Source organism: Enhydra lutris, unplaced genomic scaffold (genome assembly GCF_002288905.1).
Source record: "Enhydra lutris kenyoni isolate GAN:26980312 unplaced genomic scaffold, ASM228890v2 scaffoldscaffold4, whole genome shotgun sequence".
Lineage (NCBI taxonomy): Eukaryota > Metazoa > Chordata > Mammalia > Carnivora > Mustelidae > Enhydra > Enhydra lutris.
This window is the reverse complement of record NW_019154088.1, coordinates 22,966,587-22,980,777: the sequence shown is the minus strand read 5'-3', so window position 1 is coordinate 22,980,777 and position 14,191 is coordinate 22,966,587. Positions and strand designations below refer to the sequence as shown.

General features: G+C 46.1%; 1 protein-coding gene across 1 annotated transcript in view; it reads left to right on the top strand.

Annotated features, from left to right (window-relative positions):
- The window catches only part of LOC111160158 (solute carrier family 7 member 8), a 50,422-nt gene that overhangs the window by 23,612 nt on the left and 12,619 nt on the right, over window positions 1-14,191 (top strand). Inside the window, exons 4-5 of the mRNA XM_022523041.1 lie at window positions 12,180-12,305; window positions 14,021-14,174. Coding sequence (XP_022378749.1) covers window positions 12,180-12,305; window positions 14,021-14,174 — 280 coding nt within the window. The remainder of the gene's footprint in view (window positions 1-12,179; window positions 12,306-14,020; window positions 14,175-14,191) is intronic.

Below are 14,191 nucleotides of genomic sequence, written 5' to 3'. Positions count from 1 at the left end.
ATTAATTGACTACTAAAAGAGAGCAATCTAGTTTATCTAGTACAAATCAAAATGAAATATCCCAACTGTCCAGCATTTACGATGAGCAGTCACAATGTGTCTGCATTTCTGCCTTCCACTGCCCCCGCAAAGCCCTGGGGAGCCCTTAGCGAGTATTTGGTTGGAAGTCTTCCTCAGGGTGGCCACCTCAGGTTACTGGTCCAAAGCCTGCTCTAGAGTGATACAACTCAGAAAGGGGTTGAGACTCTTGGGAAGCATTATGCAAATGAGAATCTCAACACTCTGTTCATTCAACAAACATTTATTAAGTGCCCATGATGTGCTAGATACTGTTTTGGGCACGAGATACAACACTGAAACAAAAAAAGCCCCTCATTTGTCTCATTTGCAGTTGCAGCAATGGGAAATTAAGACTTAATCAGCATTTACTGAGTCTACTTGTGTGTCTTCTAGGTACCACACAGGATACAGAATCATTCAATCATTTTCAAATCTGTGAGTGTCTGCTCCAGGAACTTTGTTAGCCATGAGGATACTTAATTCCTGTACTAGGGAACCATCCATTGGATGATTCTGACAAGTTCACAGGAAATTTCAGTTCTATGTAGTAAATCCTCCAAGAGAACAACATCCAGGCAGAGCTAGATATAACAGAAATGGGGGTGGGGAGTGTGGTTAAGGAAAATCTTGGAGAAAACTACATATAAGTTAAGGAAAGACCAGTTGGAGATAGCCAGGCAGTATCCAGCATGGAGAGGAAAGTGGAATGGGATGGGGTGGGGAGAATGTTATAGCTGGAAGGATTAACATGTGCCAAGGTCTGGGGATAAGAAAGAACCTGGCCCCTTGGGAGAACTCCAGGTAGTTCAGTATAGCCACAGCATAGACTAGGAGGTAGGAGATACAGATAGAAGTGAAGATCCAGTAAGGAAAGGGCTTTATGGGCAATGCTGGAGAGATTGGACTTTACCCTAAGAGCAATGGGAAGGATTGACGTGATCAATATATATTTACATTTTAGAAGACTCATGGCTACAAGGATAAAGGATGAATTGGAGAGGGGAATAAGATCAGAGGCAAGGAGACCTGGTACAATGTGTTTACAGAAATCCAGGATAGGGATGACAATGATGTGAATCGGGGATGGAGCTGTGGGAATATACAGAAATAGATGTATTTGGCCTTTACAAGGTAGAAATGGTGATTAGGGTGACTAGGGAGTCAAGGATGGCACATTCTTGTTGGAATGCAGATGAAATAAATCAAGGACAACACTGGATCTTTTTTTTTTTTTTTTAAGATTTTGTTTATTTATTTGACACAGAGAGAGATCACAAGTAGGCATAGAGGCAGGCAGAGAGACGGTGGGGAAGCAGGCTCCCCATTGAGCAGAGAGCCTGATGAGGGGCTCGATCCCAGGACCTTGAGATCATGACCTGAGCCGAAGGCAGAGGCTTTACTCACTGAGCCACCCAGGCGCCCCAACTCTGGATCATATTTTAATGCCTTGTCATGGGTGTAGTTCTTACTCAGTTGAGTTGGCCCCTTACCTTTGCAACCATTCCCATTCACTTTTCAATACTCAAATTCTGATGCTGGAACTTGAGGAAGGCAGTCCATGTGCTTTTGGCCTCCATGCCCATGATGGCAGAGTGAACACCTGCTCTTCAGTGCCATTTCAACCCATCCCTGCCCTATATGGCCTTTGGAGTATTCCTCATGCCCAAAGCCCTAGGAGTGAAGGTATCTTTGTTATTTTCATCTTACATTTCCATAAGAGTGACCCAGTCTTGAGCTCTAAGAAGAAGAAACTATCAGTAACTGCTTTATAGTTTATATATCATAATAAGTAATTATAAATATCATGGTGAATTCTAGAGTTTTATGGAGGTCTTCTTCCCTAGGGATCCACTGGTGATGGACACTGCTGTCAATTAGTCTAAATTGAGTTCTCTTCTCAGACCAGGCTCTTTGTTCCCACCAGCTACCTGAGAAGTCAAGGTAGCTGACTGAAAAGCATTCTTTTCAGTTTCAGTATGCTTTAATTGCTGGTCCAGATCACCTCCTCTTTCCTGGCTTTCCATACTGTCTCTTCTGGTCTCTAGCTTTTAATCTCAGATTGGCGTTTGCTGTTCAAAGGGTGCACATAGCCCAAGTCCTGGAAACTGGGGAATGAGGAGCCTGTTCCTGGGAATGTGTCCAGACCTACTTGGGAGAATAATGAATGGGATTGAGGCCTCCTAAAATAGAGTTTTCCAGTGGTTCAGCTTCCACCAGGATGGAAACAACTTGCTAACTTTCTTGAACCAATAGAAGATAAAATTCTCCTCTCGCCTTTTGTTGTTGACTCTCAGGATTACTTCGTTTTTCCCAGAGAAGCCAGAGCCTGTGGTTTATGAAGTTCAGGCATTAATTGTGTCTGGTGAACTTGTAAGGGTTAATATGACACTCCAAATTTATATCACATACCCAAGAATATAAAAGTCAAGACTGATTGGAGTGAGGCTTAGTGTCACAGGGAGCTTTGGGGGAAAGATGAGAGTTTAGCGAGTTTGGACACTACCTACCATTGGAATAGGGTTATAACCAAACCAGTCTTGGGAAGTTTGCAGCCTGGGTCCCTGTTCATAAGCTTCAGTGACACTAACAGAGCCCATAAGTCTTCCAGTCCAAGAACCAACCAGACCTCCCACACCTTCTCTTCAAAGGCTGAGGATGATGGAAAGTCAGGCTCGCCCTCCTGAGCTCTGTGCAGACCCTACAGAATACACCCCATTCCCCTTGCTATGTGTTGGAGAGGCAACCACCCTGAGAACTGGGGCCTGAGATAACAGGAATTTTTCAGGCCGGGACTGGAACGGTAATGAATAGGATTCAAAAGGGGCTTCCCCGAGGTGGCATGGTGCCTTAGGTCTGTCTCTCCTGCTTTCCAGCTGCCTTCCATTCCCCCCACCCCCCCCCTAGCTCAGAGGCCATGTTTAGTTTCTGCTGAAGAGAGAACTACTCAGCTCTTGGAAAATGCTGAGCTGGGAGTTTGGGTTTTCTTGGCTAAACTCAGTACCAGATGGTGATTCAGCAGAAACTCCAGGTCTAGCAACTGGCACCGAGGGGTCAGGGGAAGAAGGAAGGGGAAGAGAGAGCCGGGAAGGGGGTGGGGCAGCGTGGGTGGGAGCTTAGCTGGAAGAATGCTTCCAGATGAAAGGGGCTGGAGAAGTACAAAATGTTACTGTGGCATGGTAGCAAGATCTGTTTCACAGCCTCGCTGTGGCCTTACAGCTGGGATCAAAGCTGGGATCAAAGCTTAGTTTTTAGGGAAGGGCTCATTTTATTTATTCTGGTATTACTGCTGTTGCTTTGTTTTGATGTTTTTGTCTTTCATCAGTCAAATTATTTACATGTATCATAATACAACCTTTGTTTTAGATAGTCAACAACTTGAGACTTTATAATGCAACTCTTCACCCCACGTGAAAATGTCTTGCCCTGGGCACTGCGAAGGATTCTAGGAAGCTGGCTCTGTCTCCTCACTCATACCCAGTTTCCCTCCAGGTCTCCCTGAGGACTCAGAGAAGGAAAGATAGCTCAGGCTGGCCCCTGGGAGACCTGGAATCTAATCAGAGCCTCAGGTTATGTGCGTTAGAACTCAAACAGAGTTCCGTGTTTTCTTTGCCTATCAGTGCCTTTTGGCAGCCAGCACTGGTAACCTCCTAGATCTGGAAACAGCTGAGGTTAGGCAGGCCAAGCCAAGGCAGCCTTTCCGCAATTAGAAACACGTGCCCAGATCCTTACAAGAGCAGGAGAGGGGAGAGGCGGCCAGGGAGTCCTATCCAGCCTATTACAGAGCCCAGTTTTCGCCACACCCCCTCCTACAAGCCGGGTGCTCACGGGGTGCTCCAGCATGGGCACCATGAACACTAGAGGGCTGGTCTGAGGGGTGTCACTTTGCCCCTTTAGTTCCAGGTCTGGAGGGAGGGAGTCAGGGGGAGCTGGCAGAGCATGGCAGAAAGTGGAAGGAGGAGAAGTGCGTGCCCCAGCAAAAGGTGAGACTAAGATCCCAATGTTTCTGGCAGGCAGGCCCATAACCCAGGTGAAATTTATGGCTGTTTCAGAGGGCTGGGAGCTCCATCCCAGAAAGGTGCTTATTTTGATGTTCTGGAGAAGAACAGGGTGTTCTGATTTCTACAAAGTGGCGTCACAACTTCCCTTTTCAACAGCTGTCTGCTTAGTGCATTACATCTTTCTTTTTTCCTGTCTTGGCCTTCTCTCTCTGTGCTATTTCTCTTGAGCTCTTTCTCCTCACTCGTAACGTTGTGTATTGTTTCTCCTCTTCCTTCCTCCCCACTGGCGTTTCTCAGGCTCACTCTTTCCCTCCCTTCTTCACTACCTGTCTTTATGGACTTTGGCAAGTCTGGGCATTTTTTTGCCCCTTTCTACTGTCTGTTTTCTCCTATCTGAAAAGACGGAGAGGCCTAGTTCTGAATATGCTAAAGGAAAACAAACCTTTCCAAGCTGCCTCTAGCCCACTCCTGAGAAAGATACAAGCAGCAAGACCAAGAAATCTTAAAGAAGTTCCCAGAGTTCAAGAGAACATGTGATGGTGACATTGACAAGGGGCCAGAGAAGGGAATACAAGGCAAGGAGTCAAGTCTGCCAGTGAGAAATTATTTTCTAAAGCTCTGAGAACAATGGACACAACTCTCTTGGTCTCTCAGGGGTATCCATCGTAGTCTTCCCCTTTTTGCCACATTGGCATCTTACTTCCCACCATTCTGAAAGCAAACTGACTAGTTATCTTCAGGTTACTGACTTAGGGTGGCCCTTGAGCAATGAACATGGGTACCATTGACAGGAGCAGGGTGAGAGAGAATGTGGGAATGGGCAGAGGGACAGTGGGATAATATGTATATGATGAAAGAAAGGCTGACATAGTGGAAGAATAAGCAACTGGGAACTGGTGGGGGCAGGAGGACATTAACTGGGGTCTTGGTCCATGCACATATGAGGTTCTCAGTCTCTCAGGTCATTCCTGGCTCTGCTCATGAGGCTAGAAATGTGCCTCTGGGTAGTAGGGCACAGGCCTCAAACATCTCCGTCCAGTGCTGAGAGCTGTCAACAAGGAAAGCCCCAACCCGGTCGTTCTTCTGAGCACTGTTCTTATAACAACCAGTCCAGCCTCCTATCTAAATGGCCGCATCCTGGCTTTCACCCCATCACACCAGAACAGTGTGGTCCATGAAGCAGAAGCTGGCTTTGGCAAAAGGAATGAGATTAGTTTAGGGATGTATGCAGGAAGGTGTCCATGGGCCCTCTGATGAAGGCACAGAATGACCATTTGCCAGCCCAGCTCAGCAAGAGTCCAGAGTCCTGTGTCCAGAAGCAAGGGAGCACCTGAAAACACAGCCCTGGCTGTGCTGATTGCAGACACTTAAAACCAGCCCCACAATTCCTTCCCTAGTCCATGCTTAAAATGTTCTAAATGAAGACTTGTTTATTTTGTGCTCGCAAGTCACTGATGTTCTGTTTAAAAATGGACTGGAGAGATTAATTTTAAATTGTTTCTGTTACCTATACTCTATAACATATTCATCTAAGGTAGAGATTCCCAAAACATGTAGTTCCTATTCTTCCCTTCTAAAATTTGTAGTGCTTTAACCTTGCCGTACCTCCTGGGGGGTTGGGTTGGGTTGACTCCACCTGGAAAAGTCCCAAAACGAGCTCTGTCAGGGTGCTTTTGGTGTTGTCTCCTGCAAGATAGCGCACAGTGTGGCCACCCTACCTTTTGACTTGAGAAAGAAACTCAGTCTCAGGACTCTTGAGTTCATCTCTTGGCTTTCCATCTTTACTTCTTTTTTTTTTTTTTTTTAATTTATTTGACAGAAATCACAAGCAGGCAGAGAGGCAGGCAGAGAGAGAGGAAGGAAAGCAGGCTCCCTGCTGAGCAGAGAGCCTGATGTGGGGCTCGATCCTAGAATCCTGGGATCATGACCTGAGCCGAAGGCAGAGGCTTTAAACCACTGAGCCACCCAGATGCCCCATCCATCTTTACTTCTTTTATGATCTGTGATTATAGCCTCTGGTCAGTAAAATTAGGAGACCAACAAAACCATAGGGGCAGAGAAGAAAAGAGTCACTTCTGTGAGCCTCCCAGCACTAGACTCGCCTTGTAAGAAGTTTGAAACTTGGGCCTCCTTTTGTATGTGTATCTGGGTTGCCTGTGTGGGCCTGAAGTTGTATGGAATATAGAGGATACTGGAAAAGAGCCTGGAATTGGATGGAAGAGGAATATTAGCAGTGTCTTTTGCCCCTGGATTTTTTTGGGAGGAAAAGCACAGCTAGAGTTATTGGAGGGTGAGCCTGTTTAATACTGTATAGAATTAGGAAGGGAAGAAACAGGAGGCAGTGACACCTTAACTATAGGATTGAGGCTATTGAAGAGTTGGGATGCTGTCATGTGGTGTAGAAATTTGCCAACTAGGTTAGCACATGGGTGACCTCACTTTCACTGCTTCTTCTGGAGAGCCCCACCAGAAGAAGCACTGCCGTTCTACACCTTTTACCTCCACTGGCATTCTACAAGGCCTGAGGGGCTTCTCCTTTGGACAGGTACTCCTTTGGGGTCTGGCGGTGTGCCGCCTGGTTGCTCTTTAAAAGTTTTGCTATTTCAGTGTGTGCCACCTGCTTTCTGGTCTTTCTGTATGGTGCCTGGCCCTGAATTAATTCCCTGTTGCTACTATAACAAATTACCATGAATGTAGTGACTACAAACTACACAGATTTAGTGTCTTTTAGTTCTGGAGGTCAGAAGTCCTAAACTCAAGGTGCCAGCAAAGCTGTGTTCTTTCTGGAGATTCTGGGGACAGTGTTGCCTTGCCTTTTCCAGCTTCTAGAGACCTCCTACATTCCTTGGCTCGTAGACCCTTCTTCCATCTTCAAAGCCCACAGCATGGCTTCTTCAAATCTTTCTTTCTCCCTCTCTGGCCTCTGCTTCCAACATCATGTCTCTTTTTTCTAACTCTGGCCCTCTGTCCAGGTCAGTGACAGGATCTGCATTGTCATCAGTCTGACAAGGACTCCTCACCTCTCTGTCAGCCTTTCAGCTTTCCCACAGACAGGGAGTCCCGAGCCCACCTCTCCTATTCAGCAGCTGAGAGGCCCTGGGCCCTGAGCTCTGAGGAGCTCACAAGGTTGCTGGGTTCTGAGTGCCCTAGTCCTGCCTGCCTGTTTTTTGTATCCCTCCTGTCACCTTGACATTAAGGTGTCACCTTGTCACCTTTTCCAGCTTGGCAGATTAAGTAACCAACCCCTGACTTCAGCATTTTTTTGAAGTATCGTCTTGATAGTCTTTCCACCTTTTTTTTTTTTTTTTAAACCCAGCAAACAGAAAGGATACCAAAGAGAGAGGGGAGAAAATGCCCAAGAAATAAAGATAAGCCCGAGATTCCATGGGGGTTTCTAGAGTAACAGGAACCTCCACACAGCCATATTACAATGGACAAGAACCAGAGTCTTATGCCTTATTTCTGTTATCCAGCTGGGTCAAAATTATAAAATTCGCCTTTTGGTTAGGGTCTCCCCCTCCTATAGGACACAGGTCTGAGTCCCCTGGGCAGAGTTTGGGACTCCTCATGGATGCCCACTTGCTTCCGTGAAGACCCTTGCTGTCAGCACACTGTTGTATGATCATCTTTTAGCTCACCCATCTCCCCCACCTTATGCTCTCAACTTCCTGAGGACAAGGACTTGTGTCTTGTAACTCCCCCACCTACCAGAGCACCCAGCACAGTAGGCCATTTGTAGATGGTGGTTGGACAGGTAGACAGACGGATGGATGGATGAAGGAAAACCCTTACATTTCAAGCTGCAGAGGCTACTGGTCCCCACCTACGTGTGGCTTCCCTGAGGTCACTGTTTCTCAAGCATTCAGAATGCACCCTCTGGCTGAGAAGAGAGAGGAGCCATAGCCACTAACAATACAAAGGGGCTCTGGGTAGCAGACAGGCAGAGGTAGGATGCCTGAACAGGGCAGGGGCTTGGCAAGCACCTGACAGTATTGCCTTCACTCACTGACCTTTCTTTCTCTGTTTGGAGGCTCAGGTTTCAGCCTGCTGTGAGGGAAGCTGTCCTGTGGTAGCAGGAGACTGAAAGTGCCCTCTTTCCCCTCAGTCACATGCTGTGATCATCCAACAGCAGGGATAAGGGTCAGATGTGAGGGCCTGCAATCATTGTTCTAAGGAGATTAGTGTCACAGGCAAAATGTGTCCCCACCCCATTCTCGGGATTTCTCTTTTTATGTCTGAAAGATCTCTGTAAAGGTAAAAGGTTAAATATTAGTCAAAGACTGGGTTCTTGTGAAATTGTGAAGATAAGGTCAGGTGGGACAGAAGATACCCACAGTGAGTTTATTTGACAAATTATCCCTTCCTTCAAACATCTCCCATCCCCCAGGAATATTCTGGAGTTGACTGAAGGAATCTTTCTGACTGCCTTGACAAAGTCCCTCTCCTAAGGAGATACATGATTTTGTGTTTTCTGTCCCAGCCCACCAGGAGGTGGCCACATTCCCCCCACCCACTGGGGGAAGAATGTCTGTGACTTGTCCTGCTCATCCCTTGTTTCCCTCCAAGTACTTTGCTCTCCCTTCCCCACTGTTCCCTGTCCTCCCCTTGATAGAGGATAATTTTCTTCTCTGGAATCACAATCTGGTTCCTTATTCTGTAATCCTTACCTATCCCTGAGCCTCATGGGTTTTATGTCCTAATCTTCTTTTCATAAATCAATCTCCTTTATCCTTAAGTCATTGCTTGTGTCTTCCTGAACTCCTGGGACCTGAGGGCCCAGCCTTGTACCTAGCAGTCCTCAAGGCCCTGAGGAGAAACAGATCTCAGGCCCTGTTGCTTAGAATGATTTGGGTTGGATTGTCACCAGGCATGTGATCCTGAAATCCTTTTTGAATTGAGTAAGATAAACCAAATGTGTATTTATCAGGATGTCTCGGCCCATCTGGAACATTCGAGTATTTACAAGATGTTCTCCCTGTTCAGGCGTTTAAAATCCTTCCTCTGACAACATGTTTTTGTTCTCCTTATATGACACCATCTTGGATAACAACTTCTCTGTGAGGAGTCAAGAGTTTCTACTCTTGAATTCAAGTTTCCTGTCGCTCTTTTGACTCTGTGCAACCAGCTGGGGATCGTGTCTCCTTTTGATGAGATTCCTGGGGAGCAGGGGAGATTGTGTGCATTGTAAAATGTGTAGACTGAGATGAGATTGCAGGGCTAATGAATTGAGGCATTTTCTGTATCCAAGTATTAAATATTTGTTGAGCACATGCTATTTGCAGACATTAATGATGCCCAGGGATTGAAAACATGAAAAGTCATAGTTCCTGCTCTCCTGGTCTACATGGAGACAGAGAAAAAGAAACAGATCTTTATAATACAAAGAAGTAGATGCCAAAATTAAATATAAACAACGTGGTCTGAGAAAAAAGAGGAGGGACAAACTTTGTTTGTTTTGTTTGCAAAATGCAGCTGGTGTATCTTACCTTGCAGCCACATTGTCAGGAATACATAAAATAATAAAGACACAGAACAGGTGACATTTGAGCTGGATCTTGAAAGATGAGAAGGAGTTTGCCAGGTAGAGACGGTGTGGGAAGAAAGGTTACAGATAATAATGTCAGGTCTTCACCCTGTTGACATGGTCTCAGAATCAAGTAAGGTCAGAATATACTTGAAAAGTAAAAACACAGTTTAAAGATCAGTATTGATATAATCTGAGCAACTGTTCAGGTGAAGTCAGAAGCCGGGGCAGCGCTTGAGAAGAAAGGCTGGTGCTTCTACATGTGTGACTTGTACCTTTGGAGGACTGGGCGGGTAGGGGGGTGTCCTGGTCACTGTTTCAGGGGAAGGGGAAACAAGAGGATTTTATTTCTTCCCTTTGTTCTCGAGGACTTCCTAAGCACCAGGAAGATGAGTGTCCCATTCCTGCGGCACAGGCTCCCTGGGTTTCTGGGAGAGTGTGGCTGTAAAACAGAGTCCCTCCCTCCTAGGATTCAGCCTTTGAACTCTCCTCCATCCCTTGGAGTTTCCATGTTGTTGGGATCTCTGTGAGAGCCCTGTGACTCCTAGGATAGGAGGCAGAGTTAAAAGCCCCTATGCTACCAAAGAAGACAGAGGGCTAGTGGCAAATAAGCACATGAAAACATGCTCAACCTCACCAGTCATGAGGGAAATGCAAATTGAAATCACAGTGAGATGCCCCTACCCACCTATCAGAAGAGCCAAGCTTTTGGAGCTGAAGATTCCAAATGCTGAAAGGATTCAGAGCAACAGGACCTCGCCTACATTGCTGGTGGAGATGCTAACAATACAACCACTTTGTGGGGTTTTGTTGTTGTTGTTGTTTTTAAGATTATTTATTTATTTATTTGAGAGAGTGAGAGAGCACAAGCTGGGGAGAGCAGCAGAGGGAGAGGGAGAAGCAGGCTCCCCACTGAGCAGGGAGCCCAATGTGGAGCTTGATCCCAGGACCCCAGGATCATGACCTGAGCCGAAGGTAGACACTTAACTGACTGAGCCACCCAGGCGCCCCGATATAACCCCTTTGGAAAGTAGTTTGACTGTTTCTTACAAAGTTAAACATACATTTAGGGACGCCTGGCTGGCTCAGTCAGTAGAGCATGTGACTTTTCATCTTGGGCCTATGAGTTCAAGCCTGTAGAGATTACTTTTTTTTTTAAGATTTTACTTATTTATTTGTCAGAGAGAGAGAAAGAGAGAGAGAACAAGCAAGGGGAGCAGCAGACAGAGGGAGAAGCAGGCTCCCCGCCAAGCAAGGAGCTCAGTGTGGGACTTGATTGCAGGAGCCTGGGATCATGACTTGAACAAAAGGCAAATGCTCAACTCACTGAGCCACACAGGCGTCCCTAGAGATTACTTTTAAAAATAACAAAATTAAAAAAAAAAAAAAAAGTTACTCATTTACCTTATGACTCAGAATCTCACTCCTGGATATTAACTCAAGAGAAAGGAAAACGCTTCTCAAAGATGTCTACAATCCATTTAAATACTTCTATGCAACTGTTTATAGCAGCTTTATTCATAATAGCCCCAAACTGGGAGCAGCCCAGATGTCCATCAGCCAGTAAGTAGAAAACCAATACATAAAATGGAGTACTACGTTGGGGCACCTGAGTGGCTTAGTCGTTAAGCGGCTGCCTTCAGCTCAGGTCATGATCCCAGGGTCCTGGATTCGATCCCCACATCGGGCTCCCTGCTCGGCGGGAAGCCTGCTTCTCCTTCTCCCCCATTCCCTCTGCTTGTGTTTCTTCTCTTGCTGTGTTTCTGTCAAATAAATAAAATCTTTAAAAAAAAATGGAGTACTACATGACAATATAAGGACCAGACTATTGATATACACAGCAACGTGAGTGGATCTCAAGAGCATCGTGTAAAGTGAAAGAAGCCAAACAAAAGGCTACATGTTGTACGATTCTGTTCATGTGACATTTTGGAAAAGGCAAAACTATAGGGACAGAAACCAAATTAGGGTTGCCAGAGGTAGGGGAAGGGAACTGACTTCAAAGGAGCTCAACATGCCAGAAAGAAAACTTTTGGGAGTGTTGGAAATGTTCCATATAAAGAGTGTGGAAGTGATTAACTAACTGAATACATTTGTCAGATCTCCTCAAATTGTACACTTAGAAAAATGAATTTTATTCTATGTAAATTATACCACAGGTTAAAAAAAAAAAAAAAAAGATTCCCCCTAACCCTCTGTTGCCCCAAAATCAGGCTGAGGAAGATGACATTCAGGACCCACCAGCTGCTCAGGGCTCCCCTTGAACACACAATGGCCTGGAAACAAAGCCCATACTTGCACTCTGGTGAGATGCTGATTTTCCTCAAAGCCTGTGCCTTCACTTCCATGCCTACTTCTGGCTTCCAGCCCTAGGCAGGGCACGCTCTGACCAAGCTCTAATTTGTGGCATGTAATCTCCATTTGTAACCCATTAACCTAGCCAAAGTTTCCAGAGACTGGGGCTGGGCCTGAGGGAAATTTGGCTCGCCTCCTATAGTCCCATCATCAGAAGCAGGGAACATTTCTACTTCTGTCCAGAGGGCCTCCTACAGCCTCATTATAGCCCTGAGGGTATGTTTGGGGGTCTGTCATTTCAGTGCTCCTCACGTGGGTCAACTGTGCCAGTGTTCGGTGGGCCACCCGGGTTCAAGACATTTTCACAGCTGGGAAACTCCTGGCCCTGGCCCTGATCATCATCATGGGAGTTGTCCAGATCTGCAAAGGTGAGTAGCACCCAAAAAACAGGACCCCACCCAACTTTCTGCCTTTTTCATGTGCACACCCCCTCACATTGTCTTTAGACACGTGAACCCTGAGATTTTCCAATTCTGACCTTGAATGACTTTTCTTCTTCACTTGCTTCACAAAGGGGAAGAGAAACCATTTTCCTGGGATGGTTGGAAGTTGAGCCTGCCCCACCTGGTTTGCAGAGTTCAGGTCTCCCATGCTGACCTCCTGGCTCTGGCCCAGCTAGGTGAAGCCCCCAGACCTCTGGACTCCTGTTGCCCTCTTGTCCCATCTCCAGAGAAGCTCCCTGCATCTTACATTGTATGTTGCCCATATCTTAAAATGGAGAACAGAGGAGATTTTTATACATTTCAAAATTACTCATAATCTCTATAAGAGAGAGCTTGGCATTCCTGGGGCCCCTGCCAACATTCCCCACTGGATTTGGTCCCTTCCAAGTCCAAGTCTGTATTTGGTTTCCACAGGAACCATGGCACCACTAGGCTCTGCCCAGTGTCCCTGCCTCCTGGAGAAAGTCAGATGACAAACAGAGAGACCTCCCACCCGCCTACAAGCCCTGAAGGCCATGTGGGGTGCCTGGATATTTACTCTAGGGAACATAATTAAGGTTCTGCTGTTACTTTAACCAGTTGTGTTAAGTTCTTTAGCAGGTAATATTGTGTAGACTTAAAGAAATCACTTAAAGAAATCCTCTATCTGGTAGGGGAGATACCATGATCATGAAGGGGGTATTCCAAGGGCAAGGTTTATCCATTGCACTATGGATATGCTGACCCCTGCAGTTTCCCCAAACATGAGAAATGGGACTACATAATATGTGGTAGTGAGGACTGTGTTCATGCTTTCCCCCTAAAAAACAAAAGAAAGAAAGAACCCACTGTGCTATCTTTTCAGAGATAAAAGTCTCTTCTATTCTGGCCCTGATGCTTTCTCCTGATCATTCTAATTTCCTTATTTCCTGTCCAAACAATGGATTGCAGTTGAATAAGTAAAATATGGGCAGTTACTCTGTGTTTCGTTACAACATCATCAGCAACCTTTCTTGAGGGCCCACGTACGTGTAGGACACTGTGCTGAAGGTTGGGAAGGCAGTGGAAAGCTCTTTGCTGAAGGACCCTGTCCTCAGGAAATCTATACCATGAAGAGAGAGAGAGTGATGCCTTAGAAAGAGACAAGAGGTTATTGACAAAGAAAGCAGAATGCGCATAAACTTCTATGGTGTTAGAGGAGCTTCCGTTTGAGGGTTTGTTGTTCTTAATGCTTTCTTTGTGAAGATGTATAAACTTAGATCTATAGGAAGTTGGTCAGGAGACTGCCAATGGCCCTAATCCTGCATCTCCAAATCCCAGCTCCCTCCCACCCCCACGCCCTGCCCTCCACCCCTGATTTACTCTACTCTGCCCTAACCTGGCCTTTCCTTCCAAGCAAATTTGCCTTTGAAAAGAACATTGAGATCTGTGCTTTGAACCTGAGCCTGCATTTGGACTCCTGGTTCCTAGGTTCTGTGAAAGTCCTAATCTTATTTCCATTCTCCTTTTGGTCCCGCTTCTCCAATGTGTGGAGTTCACTGGAAACAAGACAAGAGCTGGATCTTCACTGCAGGAGTTGCTGAGACAGGACTAGGCAGGCTAGAGGCCTCCAGGCCTCTAGCTCCTTTCTCTGAGCAGCCCCCTGCCCCTTGCATCCACAGGAGAGTATTTCTGGCTGGAACCAAAGAACGCATTTGAGAATTTCCAAGAACCCAACATCGGCCTCATCGCACTGGCTTTCCTTCAGGGCTCCTTTGCTTACGGAGGCTGGAACTTTCTTAATTACGTGACTGAGGAACTTGTTGATCCCTACAAGTGAGTTAAAATAGCCC